Source organism: Chrysoperla carnea, chromosome 3 (assembly GCF_905475395.1).
Source record: "Chrysoperla carnea chromosome 3, inChrCarn1.1, whole genome shotgun sequence".
Lineage (NCBI taxonomy): Eukaryota > Metazoa > Arthropoda > Insecta > Neuroptera > Chrysopidae > Chrysoperla > Chrysoperla carnea.
In genome coordinates, this window is record NC_058339.1 from 9,856,740 (window position 1) to 9,879,592 (window position 22,853).

The window sequence follows — 22,853 nt, forward strand, 5'->3', positions numbered from 1 at the left end:
ACTAGAGAGCAAGTTTCTAGGTCACTTAATGAAAATTTTATAGTTAGGGGCCGTATTTATTTTTGATTTTCAAAAATATAACGTCCTTTATATTTGGGAAGTAAAAGAATAGAAGCGATTGCAACAATAAATCAAAATGTAAAGATAAGCTTAAAAACATGTATTTTGGAAAAATATTTATGTTATTTGATAAATTCATGAACTTGAAACAAAATTAAAAATAATATAAAAATAAGCAAATAATATATCAAAGTGTCACAAACATATTATTTCCTTGTCTCAAACTACCTACCTCAAAAAAAAAATCCTTATTGGAATGAATTCAATGATTATTTCCAAGAAAAATTTACTTTTTAAAAATATAGAATTCTTCATTTATTTTTTCAGTCGATTGCATAACATTTACATAACTTACAAATGAAATAATTACATTTTATAATTAAATATGTCATAAATATTTCCATCTCGATAATATCTATTCTCAAAATATGTACATCCTATTATATATTGTTTCTCTAGTCTGTTTTTCCTGCCCACAAGAGATCTTCCTTATTCCTTTATCAAATTCCTTGATTGAACCCTCATTTTCAAGATTATCAGGCTGGCTAATGATAAAAAATAGATTCACGGTTTAAAATGTACCGCTTAGGAAAAAACAGACAAGAGAAATAATATTATGATTTGATTTTGTTAATTATGTTATTTGTATATCATATTTGTAATAAAATTGCCTATAGGGTGATTCCATAAAAAAGTATAGGGTGCCAACCATGGAGGTTAGAGAGAAGAACAATTTTTGTTTGAAACATTTTTTCGTAAACATCACTGTTAACCTGGGAGAGCGCAAATTAAGTTAGAAACATTATACAGTGTGTTCATTTCAAAAGTATCCACCCTTAATAACTCTTGACCTCATGTGCTTATTTTTTTGAGTGAAAACACGTCGATTTAGATATCAAGGTAGAAGTTTAAAAATGGTACCTAGAGTGTTTTAGGTTTATAAATAAATCATATATCATAAAGTTTGATGAGCACATTTTTTTCTACAAAGGGATAAATATTGAATCAACCATAAAACTAGACTAAAACTAAAACCGTTAAAATAATAGTATTCACAATATGGCGCAAAAGAAAACGCATTTTTGGTCAAATGTAATGTCAGTCACATATGGAATCACCTTACAAATAAATAAAAAAGAAAGTAAATTACTATTGATCATATTATTTCTTTTGCCTGTTTTTAGCCATGCGTACCGTTGTGCGGAATTTCACACGGATCGTGCTAATATTACTTAATTCACTAGTCTATATAAAGACCACACAATCAAACCACCTGTTATAACACATCCACTACCCCTGAAATATTTTATTTTTATCAGATATTTATTCGAATTAATCAATCATTTTTAAATAATAAATATACTGCCATGCAAAAATAGTGACGCAGAAAATTTTAAATTTTCTCGAAATTTTTAAAAAGGTTTATCACAGCGAAAAATGATTGGATTTGAATGAATTAAATATAATTCGAGAGCTTGTAATTTCCAGTTTTCTAATCAATTTTATCATCCCTTAAAAATGTATGCGCAGGGTTTAAACATTGAGAAAATTTATTAATTTATAATGAATTTTAAAAGCGTGCAGGGGGTGCAGAAGCATTTATAGAATAAAATGAGTATGTGCAATCGAAAGCTTGTTTATTTCTTTTTAAAATGCACTTGTATTGATCTTTATAGGAGCTTATAAGAACGAATTTTTCGCCGACAAAGCAAAATAGACACTTTTTACATTAAACTGCCGTATCTCCTCAAATAATACCCTGACATAAATAAACCTAAAGCTTAGTCTTGGTGGATTCGATGGTGGATCCAAATTAGTTAATGATATGAATTAATATTAAAATAGTTATTAATCTACTTACCATAAATAAGTTTTGATAATTGGTGAATGCCTGATTGGATTGTATTTTGTTATAATATATTCTGATTCCCGTTGCCTTTTAAATTGCTTTAATATATCATTTACACTAAAAATATAAGTCAAAATTAAATTTATTAAAATGCGTAAAATCAAATTATTTTAAAAAAATTATGAAATTTGGACCCAGTCAATAGGGTGGGGATTGAACGAAAATGTGCACAATAGGGAATATTCATGAAATTTAAATTTGGTTCAAATATTTTTCTTCCATAACTTTAATGACTGGACATTTCAACTAAACCATTATTTTAGTAATTAATATCTTTTTAATTACTTAAAATTAATTAATAAAAGTATAAATTCATTGAGGGCATTTAAAAATTTCTAAAACGGAAATTCAAATTTTTATACGGACGTGACATCGTAGTACGGGCTTGTCAAACTTGTTGACAAACTGTGTGATATTAATTACTTACATTTTGTATGGTATTCCATTAAATTATACTATTCTACGACTTTTTATTAGAAAACTTAATAATAACGAGTGTAAATTCTGTGTTGTAAATTCATTTTTTTAAAGTGTAAATTATACATTGAACTGTCACCAATTGACAGATCACGTACTTATACGTCATCAACAGAGAGCGCCAAAAAACTGCGTTTACATATCTCTAAATTATAATGTATTTTAAATATTTTTTTACACTTAAATACAGCATTTTTAAGCAGTATTTATATTTTTTACTTTGTTATAACGGTGTAAACAATGAATTAAAAATATAAAAAAAATACATTAATATTCCCTATTGATTTTAGTATAGTAAAAATTTGTTTCAACTTACCAGCGCTGATTTGCTACAGCTACTAATGCTTCATTTTTATTCAACATTTGTACATCAATTGAGCCATACTTTCCAAGTGTATCAGTTATCTATAATTTAAATTTACAAATGTAGCTTATTAGAACTGAAAACTATGTTTAAAGTTCGACTTACGTTTTTAATATTCGATTGTTTAACACTCGGATTATTTATAAACAAGCTATTCGAGTTTGATTTACATTTTACGTACAACCATGATGGACGATCCGATGTTGGATCTGGACCATCTAATTTCTGTAAAAAATTGAACGATATACAATTAATTATTAATAAAGGCAAGAATAAACATTCGACCCTGATGTTCAATGGACTTCTAACGTGCGTTAAATTCAATTCCGTGTGAAAAGATGGCAATGTATTGTACAATTTGGAAAGCATTGTGTGACTCTTAATTTTTCTAACATCCTAGTCGTTTTTATATGTCTATTATTTTGTCTGCTACATAGGCCCGGCGTTTAGGCCAGCAAACTTCTGAGATTGAATGGGGGTCTCACATTAGGAAAAACAAAACATTATATGTAAAAATACATTATATTCTTATTGCAATACTTACGATATATGATACGTTGCCACGAATCAAATTTAAACAATTTTTATATTTATTAATGATCGATAAATGTTCTATTGATGTAATTGTTTTATTAATAGACATTGTTTCATAATGCACACCCACAAAAATATGTGCCAAACGAATAAAACAATATCCCGTACAATATGCATCAAAACCAGCATCATGGAAATCATTTAATGATTGTTCATAATCATTTTCCATATTTTCTTGTATACTTTCAATAATCGGCGAATTAAAAACAATATGTCGTCCTTTACCATCCTTAAAGAATGTATATAAAACATTCAATGCATTCGAATTCCATTGTAATTGTTTCGGTATAAAATTTGTTTTTAATAATTGATATGATAAATATTTAGTATCGTAAATATTTGGTAATTGTTCATGGATTTTTAATTTAAATTCGTTGTAGGTTCGTGGTAGAGTCCCATTGAAATGTTCATACATAATTAATACATCTAAATATAAATTATGTCCCACTAATGGTTTTTTTAATTGATTATATTTTGTTAATAATTTATATAGTTTTGTAAAACCAATTGATTTGTTTATTAATTCTAATTCCAATTCAATATTTTTATCATTATTAGTTTCAGTTTCTTCTTCTGTTAATTTTACCTATAACAAAGAAAATGTATTTTTTTGGAAGCTAAAGTTTGTCCTTTTTTTATAAACTTTCTATTTCCAGAATTATTGAACAGGGAAACTCATAAGACGCCATATATTTTTGCATAACTTTAATTAATTATATCTCGTGGACGATGCAGTAAATTTAAATTTGATTTTCTATATTCTTTCGAATAAACATAAAAAAAATGGGGTCAAGTTTATGTGATTTGGGTAATAAACTACCTTAAGGAAAATAATTTTGCAGCCTAATATAAAAATTCAATATTGGCTTTTTCAGAATTCGAATTTAGGTGAATCGGAATTTCCAGTTTGTAGTGAAGACAGGTTTCTATAAATAACAATTATTTATATCTAGTTTTTCGTTGAAAAAAATTTTGGGTACTTTTTTCATTCAGATCACTTTCTAGACCATTTATTAATTTTATTATTTTTTTTCGATAATGGGCATTTACGACAATTGAAGGTCATAAAAGAATGGATAATCCAAGGAAGTCAGTCTTCTCATTCTACAATTAATAAATTAAGTGATTAAAAATATTCTTGGACAATTCAAAGACAGTTTAGTATACGGATTATAGTTTTTAATTTAAAACAGATCTGCAACTCCTTGTAAAATCTTTACTATTTTGATTCTCTGAAAGTGCTTTCCTCCAAGTGGCTCTACACGGTATATTCGTGTAGGGCCATCTATTAGTTTTGATAATAATTTATCCATTTCAATGGTTGTTGGGGAAACGATATTTTATATATTTTTAAATAAATAAACAATACATCTTTCAAAATTCGTTTGCATGTCATTAAAATTCGTTTTTCTTTGTGTGTAATCTCAATTGATTGTCTTTATTAACATATTGTGGATTATTTGTATAGTGGCATTATTTAAGTATTTTGGTCGTTTTCATTGTGCCCCTGTTCATTAACTAATTAGTGTAATTTAGTCGTTTTAGGTGTGTTTATATTATTTTCCGATTTATTTTTACTGAGTTTATTTTAGCACTTAGGTCTTGTTAATCATGTTGATTACAGTTAAGTAGTGTTTATTAGTGATTACAATTGACTAATAAAGAAATAAAATGGTTTTACATTGCATTTAACTTACATCAAACTAATAATTAATTGTTATTAATAATGTTAATACAGTAGAATCTCGATAAGTTAAAGTCCAAGGGAAACACAAAATATTTTAAGTTATAGAGGTTTTAAGTTATCAAGTGTCTATGTTAGGTAAAGGTTAATATAGAGGTATGTACATGTTTCTATGTACGTTAGTTAATATAGAGGTATGTACATGTTTCTATGTAGTTACTGAGGGCCTATACAGAGATTATTTATTTAAGGTATAGAGGTTGCGTATATTAAGTTATAGAGGTTTTGGGCTCTGATGGGAAGGGAACATAGTATTTTTTGAAGTAACAGAGGTTTTTATGTTACCGAGGTTTAAGTTATCGAGATTCTACTGTATTAAAATAAATGCTATTTTGTTTCAAATAAATTATTATTTTATTAATATTTGTTATTTTATTTAAAAAACTTCACTTTATTTATTTAGAAGACAAATAAATACAAAAAAAATTTAATAAAAGATGATAAACTGAATAGAAATATTTCGAACAGTACCTAATTCCCACCATTTAAAAAAAAATAGTTTATTGTAAGTGCCTTTCTCCAGGTGGCTTTTTGGAAAACATTTCATGTACAGTAGAGTTGCCAATCTATTTATGTAATGAATTATAATCTGTGGTTTAATATACTTTTTCGTTTGGTAGAGATCAACATAAATATAAATACTTACATAAACAAAGCCGCCCTCATGATCATGAACAAACGATAAAGATGACTTGTATCGTCGTTTGATTTCTTTTTTTAATAAGTACATTAATTGTACATTATTAACAATATATTGATTTTGAATAACATATTTTTCATTCGTATTTATTGTTGATTGTTTTTTCTGTTGCTGATTCCATTCTAATATATTTTTTAATTCAGTATTTAATAAAGTTTCATCCTCTATTGGTATCGATTCTTGTATATTTTGTATAAAAGGTATTGATTCAATTAATTCTATTGAATGTTTACAATTATTCAATTGATTTTTGTATTCTGTTTCTTGTTTTATACTCATGTAATTGATACCTTTGTAAAATAACTGTAAAAAAAAAAAAAAATATTCTTTACTTTTACAAATAAAATTAAGGTAGTTTGTTACCCAAATCATTTTAACTTGACCCCACATTTGTTTATGTTTATTCGAAAGATTATACTTAAATGCAGGGGCGGATTTATGCGTAGGCAAAGTAGGCATGTGCCTACGGCGGCAAAAAATTCGTTTCAATTATTAAAAATTTTTAAGATTATACTTAAATGCAGGGGCGGATTTATGCGTAGGCAAAGTAGGCATGTGCCTACGGCGGCAAAAAATTCGTTTCAATTATTAAAAATTTTTTTTGTCTAATAAAAATGTGAAGTTTTTTCAATTTTAGTCAATTTTGCGTGAAACAATCATTTGAAAAATTCGCCACTTCACTTAAACTATATCTAGTCATTATGTTCGCGAATGTCATTATCCTGGAAGTTTTAGAACGTTTCTCAGATATACTATAACCTAATCTTCCGTCTTGAAAATATTCTTTACATTTAAGGTAGTTTGTTACCCAAATCAATGGATATAGGAATATTTTAAAAGGGATGGAGTATAACCGAGTGAGGTGAATCTCACTCAGGGGGAAGAGGTAGGGTATCATTGTGCCTACTTTCTATTGGCTATTAACTAGACGCATGCTGAAAGTATGCTCAAAGCCTTCTTTAAGTGTTTTTGATTCGTTTGTAAGCATAGAAACATGTTTTACATATGGTTGACGTGTGTGGACAACATAAATAAATAATCTTGTATTCAAAAGAAAAGAAGTGCTCGGACCAATCTACAACACATGCAGAATTCGCTACCCATTTAAATTTTCCCGCAATTGAGAGTGCGAACAGCCGCAGCCAATCAAAAGCAGGCATATTACTTGAGGCAATCTAAAACCATGGATATAGAAATATTAAAATCTAAAATACACGAAATATTATCGTTCTATTTGAATTTCCCGCAAATGAGCCGTAGCCAATCAAAAGTAGGCACATTGCTTACCCCCTGAGTGATACACCCCTCGTCTAAAGTAGGACTTTATACTACATCCTTACTATAATTATTAGATCCGTGCCCAAATCATTTTAACTTGACCCCACATTTGTTTATGTTTATTCGAAAGATTATACTTAAATGCATCCATTAAATTTTTTGAATGAATACTTACTTTATTAAAATCAAACTGATATTTACATAAAAACTGAATACAAGTTGATTGAAATAAATAATAAGTTTCTGGTGTAGAAACCATTGTTCCATCAGTTGTTGTCGATGATAATATGTTTCCACCAAATCCAAATGGTCTAGGTAATAAGTAAAACGTATATGTTTTCGATTGATATGTATTTTGTTGATTTATAAAAGTAAATATACTAATTCCAACTTGAATTGGTATAAATGATTGCATGTTTTCCTTTAATTTATTATATCGTTCATTGTTTGTATCGAATAAGCTAAAATTAATTTCATAATTAGAATTTGTAAATAAAAATAAAGAGAATTATTCTTAAAAACGAACCTATTTTTGAGTGAATTTTTAGCAGTTAGTCCACTAAATTCACAATCAATAGCCATAAAAACACAATTTTTTAATTCATTTTCAATTTGAGGTAATAATTCCTCGAAATTTTCATTTGTTACTAACATATTTTTCTATTTAATTTCAAATTTAAATTTTAAATTTGATACAACATTTGATCCATGTGTTTGATACACATTTTCAAATATGTCAAAACCATAGAGATATTAATACATAGAGCACGTCAGGGGCCGGCCAAAACATACGATATGCGTAGTAATAGAGAGAAGACTGCCATTTAGTTCTGAATTATGATTTTAAAATGAAAAGGCAAAATATTATTCTAGATTTTAAAAATGATTTTAGGATTATTATGTTAGTTAATAACTTATTTTTGACGTTATTATACCATGTATATACACGGTGTTCTGTTATTAACAGCAGATCGTGGACCTACAGAATAAATTAATTTCATTAAATTATACTATTCTACGGCTTTTAATTAGAAAACTTAATAATAACGAATGTAAATTCTATGTTGTAAATTCATTTTTTTAAAGTGTAAATTATACATTGAACTGTCACCAATTGACAGATCACGTACTTATACGCCATCAACAGAGAGCGCCAAAAAACTGCGTTTAAATATCTCAAAATTATAATATATTTTAAATATTTTTTTACACTTAAATACAACATTTTTAAACAGTATTTATATTTTTTACTTTGTTATAACGGTGTAAACTATGAATTAAAAATATTAAAAAAATACATTAATTTTCCCTATTATAAACTCTGTGTTCTTAGGTCGAATTCTAGTTCGATAATTGTGCCGTGTGTAGCAGACTTTACTTTGACTGAAAAACGTCACGTAAATGCCACGAATTATAAATTGTTTTTATTTGATGTTTACATATGACTGAACTGTAATTTGTAAGGTTATTACTTAATTAAAATATAAAGTTATTTATTGGAATTGATCGTTATTTTACGAAATTTGTCGTTATGAAAAATGGGCCTAGAAGAATGGCAAGAAATAATAGCTTTGACTGCATCAATATCAACAATATTACAGTTTTTGACAGGAATGTAAGAATCCTCCAGCATAGTAAAATTGGTTTGAAACATTTGCTTTGAATTAATATATTCCTTGTTTCTTATTAAATTTTAGAATGGTCTGTCAAAAGTTTGTAGAAAAAGGTTCGACTGGTAACACATCATGTTTTCCATTTATATGTGGGTTTTTATCTTGCAGTTTATGGTTACGATATGGCTTTTTAATAAATGAAGAATCGATGATTCTTGTAAATACAATTGGCGGAACATTATTCTTGGCTTATTGTATGACTTACTTATTCTATAGCATAAAAAAAGTAATTATATTAGTATTTAAATTACAATTGAAGCTCATTCTTTTAAGTATTAGGTTTTTTCATCTCAACAGACACTTAAACGCTATAAAGTTTATCTAATTTAGTGCTCTCTAATTCTCTACCCCGTCAGCATTTGCATTATGAGTATTTTTCTCGAATTATGAATTTTTCCAACCTATTTAAATTTATAAAAAATATATTTTATTCAAGTTCTTCAGAAATTGTGAGAATTTCTCTCATCTCGAGAGTAAAGATGTAAGCAAAAAAGAGCAGAGGAGGACAATGAATTCTAAATTTTTTTCTTTGTATTTTTCTTCGAACAGGAGGGTGCAAGTGCACCCCCTTCAAGCTCTAACTTGAAAGTAAACTTTGTGAACACAATTTTACGTATAATAAATTTGATTTTGATTTGATTTCAGTCCGTAGTTGCACGTCAAATATTTGGAGTATTATGTATATTAATAATTTGTATTGGTTACACAACGTTTATTGAAGAAAAACATGAAATAGCAGTATTCCGTATGGGTGTATTATGTTGTACCACCACTGTGATCTTTATAGCGGCACCGTTGGCAACACTAATGCATGTGATTAAAACGAAAAGTACAGAATCTCTTCCATTTCCAATGATTTTATCATCATGTTTTGTATCGTTACAATGGTGGTTATATGGTATCATATTAAACGATATATTTGTACAGTTACCAAATTTTCTAGGATTTGCATTATCTATCTTTCAATTAGGCATATTTCTTTGTTATCCCAGTACGCCAACAAAAACTGCTGGCTATAACTTAGTTAGTCATCAGTTTTAGTGATATCAGTGATATTGTCACGATCACATCCAGTTTCACATGTTTGGGTTAGAGATTAATTTTAAGTTAAATATTATCTGTGTTGCTCTCACAGCGAAATAACTAGTAATGATTGTCTCGAAGCGTAGCAGATAAATCAGCTGCTCTAATTAAAACCAAAATCGCAAGGTTTTATTAAACAATATTTTATTTTAAAATGATTTGTGCCTAGTTCTATGGAACTTGAAGTCTAAGAAAGATTATATCTATCGATAGAAAAAAGAATCGTATATGTTAGCTCGCATTGATACATAATATTAAACGGATGTGTTGTTTACAATGTTGTAAACATTGCACACCATACATACATATAAATAAAAGAGTTTAATGTAAAATTTTGACGTGAAAAAACAAACGATTCCGTAATCTACACTGTCTATACATGGTATTTCAACAATTAACTCAGTCAGTTGTTTATTTTTAACTTAAAAATTATTTTTAACCTTAGGTGATATTGGATAAATTTTAATCAGTCAGATCACAATATTAAATAATCAGTGTTCATCTAGTATGTGTCAAAATCAGGCAAAACTTGTTAAAATAACAGAAATTAAAGAAATTTTTATTTTTTAAATTGATAATAATATTAAAATAATCCGATTAGCTAATCATTTTAAGGGTAAATCAGATAAATGATATATGATAATTGATATCTAAAATATTTTGTTAACGATCGTGAGAAAAAGGTTTTATACGAAGTTTATAGAAAATTGTTTTTAAAACTCAAACACAGGGAACAATTGTACTGTTTTCTCCAGTTTTTGATTGTCTTTCTAAAATGTTGAGAACTATTCCAGGAGTAACACTTTATGCGGAATAATTTCGTCGTAGATATAACGTGGCGGCGAATTTTTTTCGGAAATTTACTTTTAAAATTTTTACTTTTATCAGTGTGTTTGTGCTTTTATCAGTATTTTTGTTTTAATTAATGGAAAGTAAATTATCTGAATATAATCAATTTGATAACAGAACACAATCGCTTTTTATTAGCTGGGCGTTCGCGTGAAGTTGTAATGCACCCTATGTTTTTAACGTTTCTACTTTGTAATTGACGTTTACTTTATTCTACATAAGGGGTCTTTAAAAACAAGATTTAACTGAAAAAAATTTCTATTGATTTTGGTTATTATGTCGGTGGCTATCATACTATACTTGAATTATTTTACCGAGACCAACCTTGGAAACTTCGAAGTGTGTTTTCGAGCCTAATAATACAATTTATATTTTTGCTAAGTATAATTTATTTTAAAGCAGAATTAAAAAATCAAACCAGTTAAATTAAACTGTGCTTTAAAACGTACTTTATTTTGTTCAAGGTTGGCCTCGGTAAAATAATTCAAGTATATATCTATCAATGTCTCCATGATCAAGGTCATATGTAGTGTTATCACTCTTTTTAATTTTGGTAAGGCTACGTACCATTCGTCACTTCATATATCGAATACACTGATCTCTATATAAGTGGATAGAAGATCTATATGGCGTAAAATAGCGCCTCAGAATGAGTGGATGGAAGCTAAATAAAACCATTCAACACATGCACGTTATAATCGTTATCTCTTAATTTTTTCAGTTCTAGCCACTCATTTGGTAGCTCTAGCATATATTTATATATCTCAAATTCAGACCAATTTTAATACATGGGATCCTCTATCCAGTTATATAGAGATCAGTGATTGAATCTGTTTTTGATATGTTTGAGTGTCTGTTCTTACTATCATCAGTATATATCATAGACATATGTAAGTGAATGTGATATCTCGATAAAAAGAGAATGCTGTCTAAGTGGTTCCTCTGTCCTTGTTTTGGACGCGTACTTGCCATAGACATATAAAGAATATTAATTATAGATCTTTTCTTTGTTCATCTATTTTACCATAAAGATAATAGCATAGACGCAATAAGTGAATTCTTGACAGCAGAGAGACAGAATTGATAGGCGTTTATACGTTAATATGTTTGCTATACTTATATTATCTCTATGGTATATGCTATTATGATTATAGCAAGTATAAGATAGACGAAAACGGTTATAGCGTCTATCTGATCTGGTGTCTCTCTACTGCGATCAACCGTTTGGGCGGCGACTTATCTCTATGATATTTACTTATTATATCTGGGATAGTAGCTCACACGCAGAAACAATTTCTTAGCTAAAAATTATGTCTGTATACGCCCGCCATATTTAGAGTAATTTATAATATTGATAGAAAACTGAGTTTTTTCTGTCAAAGGGAAGAGATTTTTGAGTTGCTAATTTGATTAGATACTCAAAAAAATTACCGGACTTCTTTAAATTCAAATTGTTTATAATCTCGTTTTACAAAATAAACTTTTATTTTAATAAGTATCAAAATAATGAATAAATGTTTTACTTTGGTAAATAAATACAAAACCTTATACAATACTAGAACTCTTACGAAGTGTATATTTGTGATAATAGTTATAAAGTTTATATTTACACTAATTTTCTATGTTATAAATTTATTAACTGTTTAATAAATAATTTATTCATATACAATGTTTAGATCCTTTATTATTTTTATTTTTAAATCAACAAATCTGATCCGAATGCGAAAAAACCGATAAGTCATTCAAGCAAGATTTTAATCCAAGACTCATCATCACCTTAAAGCGCAGGTTTCCCAACTTATTTCGACATATTCCTTAACTTTTGTTCTGTGATTAAATTAATCTCTTTCTTTCAAATTTTTCCAATGCATCCAATAGTATTGATAAACTATAATATCTCTTAAAGCCACTGCATTAATATTTCATCCCTTTGGAGATTTGTTCTAACTCACTTTGGTTAGTTGGAAGACTGTGGTTAGAAATAACTGAACGATCTTAAATATATAGCTCCAACTCAGATCGTTGAACAGCAAAGTTTTCCTACTCGTGTGTTATTTTCGATAAAAACTTTTCAAAAAAAAAAAACTCGGCAAATTATTAATTTGTTGATTATAACTTTGTCATTGAAAGCTATCTTTTTTGCTTATTTCAAAGAATTAATTAAATCAGGTATTATTGTATCACGGATTCTTCTTTTTATTCTTAAATTCTTTACGTCTGTAATCTGTTCTGATTCAATCATATTATGTCATAAATCATTATTGACATTTTCAACGATTGCTAGAGGGTCCTGTAGAATACCTTCGTTCGTAACAGCTCCGCCATTACTTGCAAAATCAGTACTTTCATATCTTGTATCCTTTAAATTTTTTACTGCATATGTTATTTCCTGAGATAAGGATATTACTTTCTGTTGGCAATTTGAATCTTCTCTACACCCAGATCCAGAACCTTCTAATAATATAGTAAGAAATTCAATTAATTGGTTTGGAACTGAACTTTCAAGTTTCACTAAATTTTCAGATAGATTATTTGATTCCATTTCTAAGATAGACTTTCTCAAAACCCATGCAGCCTTTTGCATAGTTTCTGACTCTTCTAACAAAGAATATGATTTGTCATCAACATTAACAATAAGCTGTGGTATTACAATTTTTTTGTTATGCTTCGTAATTAATTTAATATGACCTTCAAATGTTTTACGAATTTGAGTTTCTAAGTGTGGTGCTGTGAATGTATGATCAAATTGCTCGGAATTTCTTTCTACTGCTTCTTGTAAACAATCTAAATAATATCTTTGTAAATATGAGAAAAAATAACAATTATTACGATTAATAATATTTTCGTGTATAAATTCACATAGATCTGCATAAGCTTTGTTAAGATGTTGTTTGTGAGGGAGTTTTTTAATTTTTCGAACCGCCATTTTTTTATTACTATAAAAATTTTGGACACAAATATTATGATAAAATACAATATTTTTATTTTGCAGTCGATTCAAGATAATTGCTTGTTGCTCGGTTGTTATATAGATTTTTATGCTACCTATAAAATTATCTTTGTAGCAGTATTGCAAAACTTGTATTTCACGTTGATATATCTTTCGATTTTTATTACAAAAAAAACAAACATTAAGTTCCTCTGGTTGACTCAAGCCTTCCAGTTCAGAGGAAGTCCGTGGTTTTGCACATTCACTTATTACTGATGTCTTCGTAAAAGCTTTAGTTCTTCGTCCAGTTAAATGTAATTTTATATTTCCCGTGGAAGTAGACTGTACCGCTTGCAGTTTTTTAGATAATATGGACGGGTGTCGTGTGAACATCCGATCATAATATTTTTTATTTATTGCACTAAATGGCTTATAACAATGTCTGTGATAGCCGCAAGTATCATTTGGTTCAGTTGGTAATACAAGTTCACTGTATTTCAGACCGTTAACTCTACGTATATTTAACAATTTTTTACACCTCTTTAAACTCTGCTCATTAAATAAGATAATTTTTTCCATAGTTTTGATACCACAAAATATACATTTTATATCTAATGATGTCATAATTCTATTAGATTCTTCTGATTGAGTCATGCTTATTGATTCAATATCTTCAAAGGACATCGGTGTTTGTATTATTCTATTAACTTCTTCAGGTTCTTCGATGAGTATTGGTTTTGAATCTTCCTCGCTTATTTCACTAGCCTTCTGTGGTTGGTCCAAGCTTGTCGATTCAGTATCTTCAAAAACAATTTGATCCGTTTGATTTCGTTCGATTAAATTAGAATTGGATAGCTGTGTGGCTTCCATTTTTTCAGAATGCGCATAGAAATGTCCCATCATCCGATCATAATATTTTTTACTTATTGCGCTAAAAGGTTTATAGCAGTCTGTATGGTAACCACTGGCATCATTTGGTTCAATTGGTAAAACAATTTCACTATACTTTAGACCATAAATTCTACGTATATTCAAAAACTCTTTACATTTATTTAAACTCTTACCATTAAATAAAATAATTCGTTCATTAGTTTTTATACCGCAAAATACACATTTTATATTTAATGATGTCCTAATTCTTTTAGTTAGCTTTGGCCGATCCATATTTATTGGGTCAATATCTTCAAACAAATTCAGTGGCTTCATTATTCTACCAACTCCTTCTGGTTGAGCCAAGTTTATTGATTGAGTATCTTCGTAGAGAATTAGTTGCTTTCTATCCTCATCGGAAACAAGAGGCATTGTATCTTCATTGGAAATTGGTGAATTTGTATCTTCTTCTTTTATTCTGAAAAAATCCTGTGGTTCAGCCAAGCTTGTCATTTCAGTTTCTTCAATAGTAATTTCTGGTTTTATATCTACTTCGCTTATTGTAACTGCTTCTGTAAGCATTTCAGTTTCTCGTTCAGACAAATATAATTGCATATTACCAGTAGACGTAGATGGCTGTAGCATTTGTACATTTTTAATTAGTGCAGTACCAACTCCATCTGGTTGAGCCAAGTTTAGCGATTCAGTACCTTCAAACAAAATTAGCCGCTCTCTATCTACATCGGATACAAGAGGCATTGTATCTTCAAAGGAAATTGGTGAACTTGTATCTTCTTCTTTTATTCTGTGAAAATTCTGTGGTACAGCCAAGCTAGTCGATTCAATTTCTTCAAAAGAAATTTGTGGATTTATATCTACTTCGTTTATTGCAACTCCTTCCGTAATCATTTTAGTTTCTCGTTCAGATAAATATAATTGTATATTACCAGTAGAAGTAAATGGTTGTGCCATTTGCACATTTTCAAATAGTGCAGAAGAACGTTCCGGGAACGTTCGATCATAATATTTTTTCTGGATTGCACTAAATGGCCTGTAACAATATGCGTGATAACCGCAAGTATCATTTGGTTCAGTTGGTAATACAACTTCACTATATTTTAGACGATTTAATCTACGTATCATTAACATCTCTTGGCATTTCTTTAAAGTCTTATTATTAAATAAAACAATTTTTCGTTCAGTTATTTTATCACAAAACACACAATTTATTAAGGCCATAGCTCACGATATAATCAGTTATTTTAGTAGAAAATGGAATATAGAAAACTATCAAAAAATACACATGAAAATAATACAAATATTTTGTCTGGCGTCTATTGTGTAAGTCTATGGTTTAACAACGCGTTTATAATACTTTATACAATAAAACTGTCTCACTCATACTCACACAATGTTTATGTTCTCTTTCATACCTAGCCTCACTTTTTTATTATTTCTTGTCTGTTAATAATAATTAGATAATTAAAATATACTAGGTTTTTTGTCTGGCTAGATATTACAATAAAAAGTTAAAAATAATTGTTTTTATATCATACTTAAAACTTATTTTTGTAAATGTAACTTTGTAAAAATATATTTTTTTCAACAATTTTACTAGTGGACTGGCAATAACTGGTATGTCTGGCATCTATAATCTATATATAGATATATACCGTTTATACTAGTATGGTGTACCTATTATACAGAATGATTCAATAATACATTGATAAACTTCTGGCTTAGGTTCTTTGCCCACATTAATTTTAATCCTTAATCGTTAATTTCGTTAAATTAATTTTTAGAAGAAGAAAAAATCAATGCACGGTAGATTTTTAGATAATAATTTAACAACCCCAATTCATTTGCATACGGAGCTTTTAGTGCTTTAAATGCGAAGTCTGCGACCTTGAATCCTTAATTGATGATTGATCTAGTTCCAAAATATTAATCATGAAAAATGAGAAAAACGAAAATAAGTCAGTGACAGGACCGAAATCAGAATTCTTAGTATGGTCTCAATACTAAGAATCCGGATTTCGGTGAATTTTCCAGACACAATAGCAACAAATATTTCAATAATAATAATTACAACTACAAAAGATTATTTTTTTGAATTGTATCTTTTAAAAAAATCTTCAACTGTAGAAATGACATATTCTTGGCAGAAATTACAGATATACCAAAGAAGCTCGCTCATTTATAGGGTTTTTTCTCTTCAAAACATTAACTATTGTCAAAACTAATATGTATTATTGAGCTAAAAAAATTACTGTGTTTTGGCATCAAGAATACTTGAAGAGATATTTATTTATGTATATCGATTTGATGAGACTTTTCTTTTAAATTAGTTGTTTGTAAACAGTATGAAGTTAAACATGAGCACATCTTCCTCACTTTCGACTTGATTTTTTCCACATTTAATCACATGACCTGTTTTCAATAGTCTTTCACCTTCAGTAAAATTACGATTACTCGGTTTTGTTTGTCCCCAACAACAAATTTCATTAATATTAATTATTCTCTTCTTGAAAAATTGCACAAAGAGTATGTATTGCTATGTTATTTTTAAAATTTGTCACTTTATGTCAGCCATGTTTTTTTAGCCCCGCCCATATGTCAGATCCCAATTGGGGTGTGAATTTTAGAGGTTTTGTCCCACCTCTTAGGGGAGTAAAAATTTAAGTATTGGAAACCCTGCTTAAGTTTTAATAATAGTCTGTGGTTTGATGGAAACAATTTGACATAATAATGAAACTGTTCTAAATAATGAAGTATTTATATTAATTACAATTCATTAGTAATAAGTAATAAATACAAAATGAATGAAGTAGAAAAGCTTGAGCATTTGTCTCTCGTTTCGAAAGTGTGCACAGAATTAGAGAATCATTTAGGTTTAAATGATAAAGATTTGGGTAAGATTTTCTACTACGAAATTAGGTTATATTTTGAACGTAAATATAAATAATAATTATTTTGTGTTTAGCTGAATTTATAATTCATTTATCAGAAGAAAACAACACATTTGAATCTTTCAAAAAAGTTTTAATAGAAAATGAAGCAGAATTTTCGGATTCTTTTATTGCAAATTTATTACGAATTATACAACATATGCGACCAGTAAAGAATAAGAAAACTAACGAAGATGATTTTGATGCTATTATCGAGAAAGATGATTTGGCCAAAAAATTCCCAGGATTAGCGATACCTAACGATTTACAAAAAAATATAATTGAGAAATTTAATAGCTCAGACGAAGAAGATACATCGGATATTAAAAATAATAAGAAAAACATTACAAAAGATGATGTTAAAGATACGAAAAAGGATCTGAAACAAGATGATTCCGCCATTGTCGATGATGCAATGGCTGAATTAGAAGCATTTGCACCATCCGCAGCTAAATTAAAAGAAGTTGAAAAAAAACGAAGTAGAAGTCCTAGTCCAAGTAGAAGTCGCAACAGAAGTCATAGTCGAGATAGAAATCGAAGAGATCGTAGTCGAGATAAGAATCGTAAGGATAGAAGTCGAAGAGATCGAAATTGTCGAAGTAGGGATCGTAATAACCGTTCAAAAAGTCGTAGCAGAGAACGTAGACATCGTTCAAAAAGCCGAAGTAGGGACCGTAGAAATCATTCAAGAAGTCGAAGTAGAGATAGATCAGATCGTCGAAAAGTATACAGTCCAGATCAAAGTAAAAGCAAACATGGTAAAAGACGCAGGTCACCTGATTTGAAACGTCGCGATAAATCTAGACGCTCGTCCGTGGATAAGTATTCTAGAAAAGATCGTGATGCCAGTGGGGATCGTAAAACAAAGCGAGAAAGTCCAGAATTAGACGAAGATCCTGAACCAGGTAAAATTTACACTGGTAAAGTGGCAAACATTGTTCCATTTGGATGTTTCGTACAGATTGAGGGTCTACGAAGACGTACTGAAGGTTTAGTACATATTTCACAATTACGTGCAGAAGGACGAGTTATAAACGTTTCTGATGTTGTGTCTCGTGGTATGAAGGTTAAAGTGAAAATTATCTCAGTAGCAGGCCAGAAAGTTTCTTTATCAATGAAAGATGTATGTCAAGAAACAGGCCGTGATTTGAATCCTGCTTCACACGCACATTTGCGAGTTGCAGATGAAAATATTGGCAGAAATCCTGATCGCCCACAAGGATCTACCGCTTCCATGCTACGATTACCAGGTCCAATCGACGATGATGATGAAGATGTATCTAGGAAACGAGTTAATCGTATTTCTAGTCCTGAACGTTGGGAAATTAAACAGATGATTTCTTCTGGTTGTATAGATAAAAGTGAGTTGCCCGATTTTGACGAAGAAACTGGTTTATTACCAAAAGAAGAAGATGGGGAAGCTGATATCGAAATTGAAATGGTAGAAGATGAGCCACCATTTTTACACGGACATGGAAGAGCATTGCACGATCTTAGTCCTGTAAGAATTGTTAAAAATCCAGATGGATCTTTGGCACAAGCTGCAATGATGCAATCAGCCTTAGCTAAGGAACGAAGAGAACAAAAAATGTTACAACGGGAGCAAGAAATGGATTCAATGCCAACAGGACTGAATAAAAATTGGATTGATCCTCTGCCTGAAGGTAAGTTACTTTTATTGATTGATTACTTTACACACATTTTTATCGAAAATTTTTGCATTTCCCTTGACGTTCGGCGTTATCGAGATTCCACTGTATATTTCTTTTATTTCTTAATTATTTCGTATTTTAATTTATTTAGCCGACAGCCGTACTTTAGCAGCAAATATGCGAGGTATTGGAATGCAAACTCAAGATCTTCCAGAATGGAAAAAACATGTAATTGGTGGTAAAAAATCATCATTTGGAAAGAAAACAAATCTTTCACTTCTTGAACAACGGCAATCGTTGCCCATTTATAAATTACGTGATGAATTAACAAAAGCTGTAACCGATAATCAAATTTTAATTGTTATTGGTGAAACTGGATCAGGTAAAACAACACAAATTACACAGTATTTAGCCGAATTTGGTTTTACGGCACGTGGAAAAATTGGTTGTACACAACCACGTCGTGTTGCTGCAATGTCTGTAGCTATACGTGTTGCTGAAGAATTTGGTTGTCGTTTAGGACAAGAAGTTGGATATACTATACGTTTTGAAGATTGTACAAGCCCTGAAACAGTTATCAAGTAAGTAATTTCCTTCTAATTTTAATATTAGGTTCAAAATGATGATCACAGATGGAGCAGAGTTATGATCATCATTTTGAACCATAAATTAAAGATTTCTGTAAAAATTTAAAATAGTAAATGTCAAACAAATCATAGCCACCTTTTCTGATATACTCAATGAATTATGACTACTTTACAATTTAAAAAATTGTAAACTGTGCATATCTTTTAGCTGCGTAAAACAATCCCTTCAAGTGTTATGAAATGTTGATAAGTGAGATCAAAAGAGGTGGAGGCTATAAAGCGGTGGTTTTTACTTTTAAGCCCAGTGAAGTGGGCGAGTATCAAGCTAGTTGTAAATAATAAACTTGAATTATTTCTAAATTTAGGTACATGACAGATGGTATGTTACTTCGAGAATGTCTTATGGATTTGGATTTAAAAGCTTATTCAGTAATTATGTTGGACGAGGCTCATGAAAGAACAATTAATACTGATGTGTTATTTGGTTTACTTAAACAAGCTGTACAAAAAAGACCCGAATTAAAAATAATTGTAACATCTGCCACATTAGACGCTGTAAAATTCTCTCAATATTTCTTCGAAGCACCTATATTTACAATACCTGGTCGTACATTCCCCGTTGAAGTATTATATACAAAAGAACCAGAAACTGATTATTTGGATGCAAGTTTAATCACTGTCATGCAAATTCATTTACGGGAACCTCCAGGAGATATTCTATTATTTTTAACGGGTCAAGAAGAAATTGATACGGCATGTGAAATTTTATATGAACGTATGAAATCATTAGGACCTGATGTACCTGAATTAATTATTTTACCTGTTTATTCTGCATTGCCATCTGAAATGCAAACGCGTATTTTTGAACCAGCACCACCTGGCAGTCGTAAAGTTGTTATTGCCACAAATATTGCTGAAACCTCGTTAACAATTGATGGTATTTACTATGTGGTTGATCCTGGTTTTGTTAAGCAAAAAGTTTATAATTCAAAAACTGGTATGGATTCTTTGGTCGTTACACCAATTTCTCAGGCTCAAGCTAAACAGAGAGCGGGAAGAGCTGGTCGAACAGGGCCTGGCAAATGTTACAGATTATACACGGAACGTGCTTATCGAGATGAAATGTTACCAACACCTGTTCCTGAAATTCAAAGAACTAATCTTGCAACAACGGTTTTACAGTTAAAGACTATGGGTATTAATGATTTACTTCATTTTGATTTTATGGATGCTCCGCCAGTGGAATCATTAATTATGGCATTGGAACAATTACATTCATTGTCTGCCTTGGATAATGAAGGCTTATTAACTCGACTTGGAAGGAGGGTAAGATCAAATAATTGCATTAATATTTTTAAGCGTTACAAACTTGGGACTAAACTCAGTATACCTTAATATATATTTCATATATACAGGGTATAAAAATCTTATAATAGAATGGGATTCACTATTGACCCTGTACTGAGGTACGTTTAGCTGAGCGCTCCATCTTCTGCGCCCTCCATTTCAAAATCGGTTCAACGTATAAAAAAAGTTTTCAGGCAAATTTGTAAAGAATTTTAACCACAACTTAATAAATGTAAATACGATTGAAATCAAAGGAAACGAGATATTCTCAAAAAACCGATTTTTTCCACCTTTGATTGATCTTGCATATCAAAGATTACGAGGTTGATCCCTTTTTTTGGCTCAGATGATCGGGTTAATTAGAGAAAATAAAAGACAATTTCAGTTAACAGAAAGAAAATTTTAGATTAATAAAATAACTTTTTTTTTTGCAGATGGCAGAATTTCCTTTAGAACCAAATTTATCAAAAATGCTGATAATGTCTGTGGCACTTCAATGTTCTGATGAAATATTAACAATAGTCAGTATGTTGTCCGTTCAAAATGTGTTTTATCGACCGAAAGACAAACAAGCACTCGCCGATCAGAAAAAAGCAAAATTTAATCAGGCCGAAGGTGATCATTTAACATTATTAGCTGTGTACAATAGTTGGCGAAATAATAAATTCTCAAATGCATGGTGTTATGAAAATTTTGTACAAATACGAACATTAAAACGTGCTCAAGATGTTCGAAAACAATTATTGGGTATCATGGATCGTCATAAATTAGATGTAGTATCGGCTGAAAAAAATACAGTACGCGTACAAAAAGCTGTATGCTCAGGATTCTTTCGTAACGCAGCAAAAAAAGATCCGCAAGAAGGATATCGTACATTGGTTGATAGTCAAGTTGTGTATATTCATCCTAGTAGTGCTCTATTTAATCGACAACCCGAATGGGTTATTTATCATGAATTGGTACAAACTACAAAAGAATACATGCGTGAAGTAACAACAATTGATCCAAAATGGTTAGTTGAATTTGCTCCAGCATTCTTTAAATTCTCAGATCCAACAAAACTTAGTAAATTTAAGAAAAATCAACGATTGGAACCATTGTATAATAAATATGAAGAACCAAACGCATGGCGTATATCTCGAGTACGGCGGAGACGGAATTAAATTATTTTTTTATGTTATGTGTATTATTTTATATATTAAACAAATAAATTCAACAATTAATTTCTGTCTAATTTATTTATTTATGATTTTGTCGGTATTAATCTTTTGGTCTTGGTTGTTTTCAAATTTTTTCCGTTGCTGACAGATAAATGATCATGTCATGTATTGGTCTAGCTGTCTAAGAGATAAGGTTGATCTTCACCCATCTGACAACCAGATGAGACGTATTTTTTATGAATTTTTATGAGTCGATGTCAGCCAAGTTAATGTAGCAAACTGTTCCGTCAGAGTTGTTTCCTTGGTTTCCTACATTATATTATCGTTATTTTTTTACTTTTTAGTGAATATTAATTTGTTTTGGAAAAGTTTTTCTTTTGAAGTCGGTTTTGTTTTAGTTAAGTTTTTTTTATAGGAAAAAAAAATTGGCCAAAATTTTGAATCAAATAAAGTACACATAGAAACATTTAACAAAATAAAATATATTATACAATTCAAAAAATATAAATTTGTTGTGGTATTTTATTTATATTTACAATAATATAAAAAATGTTACCAACCTTTAAAAAAATTTTCAGGTCCCCTACATTTGTCTTAGAACATATATTTTGTATTTACACCGGTTATTA

General features: G+C 29.6%; 3 protein-coding genes across 4 annotated transcripts; 2 read left to right on the plus strand and 1 right to left on the minus strand.

Moving 5' to 3' along the window:
* Nucleotides 1–390: 390 nt before the first annotated feature.
* Nucleotides 391–7,780, minus strand: LOC123295738 (pre-piRNA 3'-exonuclease trimmer-like). Its single transcript, XM_044877181.1, has 9 exons — nucleotides 7,653–7,780; nucleotides 7,302–7,587; nucleotides 5,795–6,151; nucleotides 3,355–3,990; nucleotides 2,916–3,035; nucleotides 2,763–2,851; nucleotides 1,922–2,026; nucleotides 1,266–1,356; nucleotides 391–784 (listed from the first exon to the last, which is right to left on the minus strand). The coding sequence occupies exons 1-8, from the start codon at nucleotides 7,778–7,780 to the stop codon at nucleotides 1,293–1,295; spliced, it is 1,785 nt and encodes a 594-aa protein (XP_044733116.1). The 3' UTR covers nucleotides 391–784; nucleotides 1,266–1,292.
* Nucleotides 7,781–8,577: 797 nt separating this feature from the next.
* Nucleotides 8,578–10,393, plus strand: LOC123295747 (sugar transporter SWEET1). The gene is made up of 3 exons (XM_044877192.1): nucleotides 8,578–8,741; nucleotides 8,824–9,025; nucleotides 9,445–10,393. Exons 1-3 carry the CDS (start codon nucleotides 8,665–8,667, stop codon nucleotides 9,838–9,840), a joined length of 675 nt encoding a protein of 224 aa, XP_044733127.1. The 5' UTR covers nucleotides 8,578–8,664; the 3' UTR covers nucleotides 9,841–10,393.
* A 6,879-nt stretch (nucleotides 10,394–17,272) lies between these two features.
* LOC123295729 (ATP-dependent RNA helicase DHX8) lies at nucleotides 17,273–22,250 on the plus strand. 2 transcript variants are annotated; one of them, XM_044877168.1, is made up of 6 exons: nucleotides 17,273–17,442; nucleotides 17,514–17,753; nucleotides 17,865–19,142; nucleotides 19,282–19,711; nucleotides 20,083–21,043; nucleotides 21,499–22,250. In XM_044877168.1, exons 1-6 carry the CDS (start codon nucleotides 17,349–17,351, stop codon nucleotides 22,225–22,227), a joined length of 3,732 nt encoding a protein of 1,243 aa, XP_044733103.1. In that variant the 5' UTR covers nucleotides 17,273–17,348; the 3' UTR covers nucleotides 22,228–22,250. The 2 variants fall into 2 exon arrangements, with proteins under 2 accessions (XP_044733103.1, XP_044733102.1); XM_044877167.1 differs by having other exon boundaries at nucleotides 17,514–19,142.
* The last annotated feature ends 603 nt before the right edge of the window (nucleotides 22,251–22,853 follow it).